Source organism: Borostomias antarcticus (assembly GCF_949987555.1).
Source record: "Borostomias antarcticus genome assembly, chromosome: 6".
NCBI lineage: Eukaryota > Metazoa > Chordata > Actinopteri > Stomiiformes > Stomiidae > Borostomias > Borostomias antarcticus.
In genome coordinates this window covers 11,447,038-11,450,613 of record NC_140239.1, presented here as the reverse complement: position 1 = coordinate 11,450,613, position 3,576 = coordinate 11,447,038, and the positions used below count along the sequence as shown (strand labels likewise).

At 48.0% G+C, this 3,576-nt stretch overlaps 1 protein-coding gene across 1 annotated transcript; it reads left to right on the top strand.

Moving 5' to 3' along the window:
• Nucleotides 1-371: 371 nt before the first annotated feature.
• LOC311309985 (retinol dehydrogenase 14) lies at nt 372-3,013 on the top strand (the record flags this gene model as incomplete). The annotated part of the gene is made up of 4 exons (XM_084439364.1): nt 372-497; nt 1,366-1,608; nt 1,855-2,157; nt 2,754-3,013. The coding sequence occupies exons 1-4, from the start codon at nt 377-379 to the stop codon at nt 3,011-3,013; spliced, it is 927 nt and encodes a 308-aa protein (XP_084295490.1). The 5' UTR covers nt 372-376.
• Between the last annotated feature and the right edge of the window lie 563 nt (nt 3,014-3,576).

Below are 3,576 nucleotides of genomic sequence, written 5' to 3'. Positions count from 1 at the left end.
AGTTGTGTTTTACAACACACACCTTGCTGCCTTGCGCGTACGCAGCGACACCCCGCAGTTGGCTGCAATGACGTCACATCTTGCTAAACTGTATTTTGTGCGCATGTGCGTGCCTTGCAGTTTATATTGTTGTCAAGCACCAGCTAACGAGCATAGCTGTCACTTAGCGTCAGCTAGCGACGCGTTTGGGTTTTTCTAGTTAGCCATCTTAGCTAGGTACCTAGCTTTTGGAAAAGCAAATCGGTTGTTGGGTAGTTCTCACTAGATAGCACTAACCAATTCCTAATCCGAAGACAGTCCTGAATGAATGGAATAAGCAGGGCTAAGCAGAAGGTTAGCTAGCTAGCACTAACTAACGTTAACCCGTTGCTCCAAAATGTATATTTTTTACACAATTGTCGCTGCTTTAGTTTGCTTTTTAATTTTAAAATGGGTGAAAGTAAGGAGGTACTGCACGGACTTGAAAAGACTTGATGGCAAAACGGTTCTTATCACTGGTAAGACGCTAGTGACAGAAGTTATTCTAGCTATCCATACACATGTAGTGGAAGGGGCTACGTTAACACAACAAACTGTAAATGTATAAAACCAGACGTTTGGTGATAACAATTTAGCTTACTTTGTTCGTTCAACGTGTCCCCTAAACAATTCCGGTTTCCAAATCTATCGGCGTTGTGTCGGTTTTAAACTGGGTTGCTAATTTTGATGATAGCTAGCGCTGCAATTTGGAATCCTGGAGAGGGGCTGCGTTAACTCCCATTCCACCAACTCATATGGACAGTAACGTTGGTACAGTAATATGGTATTCCCATACAATTACGAGGCATCGCCAAGCAATATGTTCGGGCGACACTTCACATAATTCATAGTGATGATTTGTGGTCGTTTTTATATAACAAAATATGCCCATAACAAGCTGAAAATACGAAGACTTCCTATGATATGTAATTGTAGAAAAACGGCTACTTTTCCGTTGCAGTTTAAAATGTCGCTAGCACAAGCCCAGAAATCAGTCACTGCGTTTGTGCGTTAGGACCATGGATGTATTAATAGAATAGGTTAGGACCGCCCCTCCCGAGTGAGGGCGTTAAAACCACCTTACGTTACTATTCTCAATCTAGTGTTAGTATACTCAACCTAGTGTACCCAGAGGAACTAGCCCAGCAAGCTACTGTACGTTTGCCTTGTTACAGTATTGTCAAATGATAGCTGTAACGCGGTGATCTCCAATTGTCTGGATTCGCGAAACTTGCTATGTATGTCAAATCAGATGCTGAGATCAGCAAACTGATTGAACGCATTATAGTTCTATGTAGTTGTTGGTAGCCCTTTCTGACCTATAGGCTCTGTGTCTTCCTATCACAGGGGGGAATTCTGGTGTTGGTAGAGAGACTGCCGTCGCCCTGGCCATGCGTGGTGCCCGTGTCATCATCGCGTGCCGGGACGAGGGCAAGGCCGAGAAGGCCGTGAGGGACATCAAGATCAGGAGCCGCAGCGTCAACGTGCTCCACATGGAGCTGGACCTGGCCAGCCTGCGTTCCGTACGAGACTTCTGTAAGAGCTTCCTGCTAAGGGAGAAGAGGCTCGACATTCTGATCAACAACGCAGGTCAGGGTCTTGGGCCAGTGAGTCTTGGGACAGTGGGCGCCGTGCAGATCTCTGGACATTCATAGTGGAGAGACACAGTAGACCAGTCACCTGGAAGTCAGCTCGTAGAGTCTGGGACGTGTGTGTGTGTGTGTGAGGGAGAGAGAGAGAGGCCTACCAATGACAAGAGACACAACAACACTGTCAAGCATGGATACTGCAGTGTATCTGACCCTGGTACTGTCATCACCCTCCCCCCTCCCCCAGCCATGCCCGGTGTCCTGGACTGGACTGATGATAACTTCAGCATGTGTTTCGGGGTCAACCACCTGGGTCACTTCCTGCTCACCAATCTGCTGCTGGGCCGCCTGAAGGAGAGCTCGCCGAGCCGCGTGGTCACCCTCACCTGCTCCAGCTACAAGTACCAGAAGCTGGACTTCCAGGACCTCAACTACAACCTGCTGCCCTTCTTCACCTACTGCCGCAGCAAGCTGGCCAACCTCTACTTCACCCAGGAGCTGGCCCGCGTCACCCAGGGCAGAGGAGTGACGGCCTACGCTGTGCACCCAGGTGACTGTCCTCCTCTGCACACACGTTCCTGTCAGCTGGTAGAAATATTGGCGTCTAGAGTTAGAGAGAGGTGTTGGGTGGAGGAGTGGGGGTCTAGACTTAGGGAGAGGTGTTGGTGGGGGGTCTAGAGTTAGACAGAGGTGTTGGTGGGGGGTCTAGAGAATATTACATGAAATACATGTATGTATTACTAAAATAAATGGTCATGTTGGTTCATTCAAGTTAGATAACTAGCTAGATAGCAGCAGACTGCATAGAAATGTTGGTGTTGGTGGGGGGTCTAGAGTTAGAGAGGTGTTGGTGGGGGGTTTAGAGTTAGAGAGAGGTGTTGGTGGGGGGTCTAGAGTTAGAGAGAGGTGTTGGGTGAGGGGTCTAGAGCTAGAGAGAGATGTTGGTGGGCGGTCTAGAGCTAGAGAGAAGTGTTGGGTGGAGGGAGTGGCTTACAGCGAATGTACCAGACATGATGACAGGAAGTAGTGTTGAATCCCCTTTGTGTTGGTTAAGTAATGTCTATAAATAGTGGTTATTAAACTATTAGCATTGGATATTAATCCTCAAATCTAATATTTTTTCTTTACCTCTCTCCCCCCCCCCAGGCTATGTGCAAAGTGGCTGGGCGTGTCACTACTCCCTGCTGTTCAGGATGCTGATGCAGGTGGTGATGTGGATGCTCTTTGTCCCGTGCGAGCTGGGCGCTCAGACGGTGGTGTGGTGCTGCGTGTCCGACCAGGCCACCATCCACAGCGGAGGCTACTTCTCAGACTGCCGGCCCGCCTCTCTGAGGCCCTTCGCCAGAGACGAAGGTGTGGCCAGGAAGCTGTGGGAGGCCAGCGAGAGACTGGTCAACCTGGCCTGAAGACCAGGAGAGACTGGTCAACCAGGCCTGAAGACCAGGAGAGACCACTCAACCCGGCCTGAAGACCAGGAGAGACCGCTCAAACTGGCCTGAAGATCAGGAGAGAACGCTCAACCTGGCCTGAAGACCAGGAGAGACCGCTCAACCTGGCCTGAAGAGGAGGGCTGGGAGAGACCAGTCATACATGGTGTCTTACATCCTGGTTAGTGAGAGGATGATGGTGTTGAGGAGATGACCTATTCAGTTTGATCATGTTCAACTCAAAGTTCGCCAACAGTTGGTTAGGTGATAGTTTATTATTCTTTGGATGAAACCTTTTTAAAATTACTTTGCTGTTGTTGTTTTTATTATTATTTATTGTGCATTATGATATGCTTTTTTATTTTGTATTTAAGTGTTTTTTGTTCTATTCAGTGTAAACACTTGAAACGTTCACATTTCTTTCTGAATGGAATGAAAATAATAAACTCCTGTCTGACATTTCATTTTCAACGAAAAGTTATCCTGGATATGTTGAACTAGCTTCGCAGGGCCTTGTACTACGAAACACGATTACGGGGTTA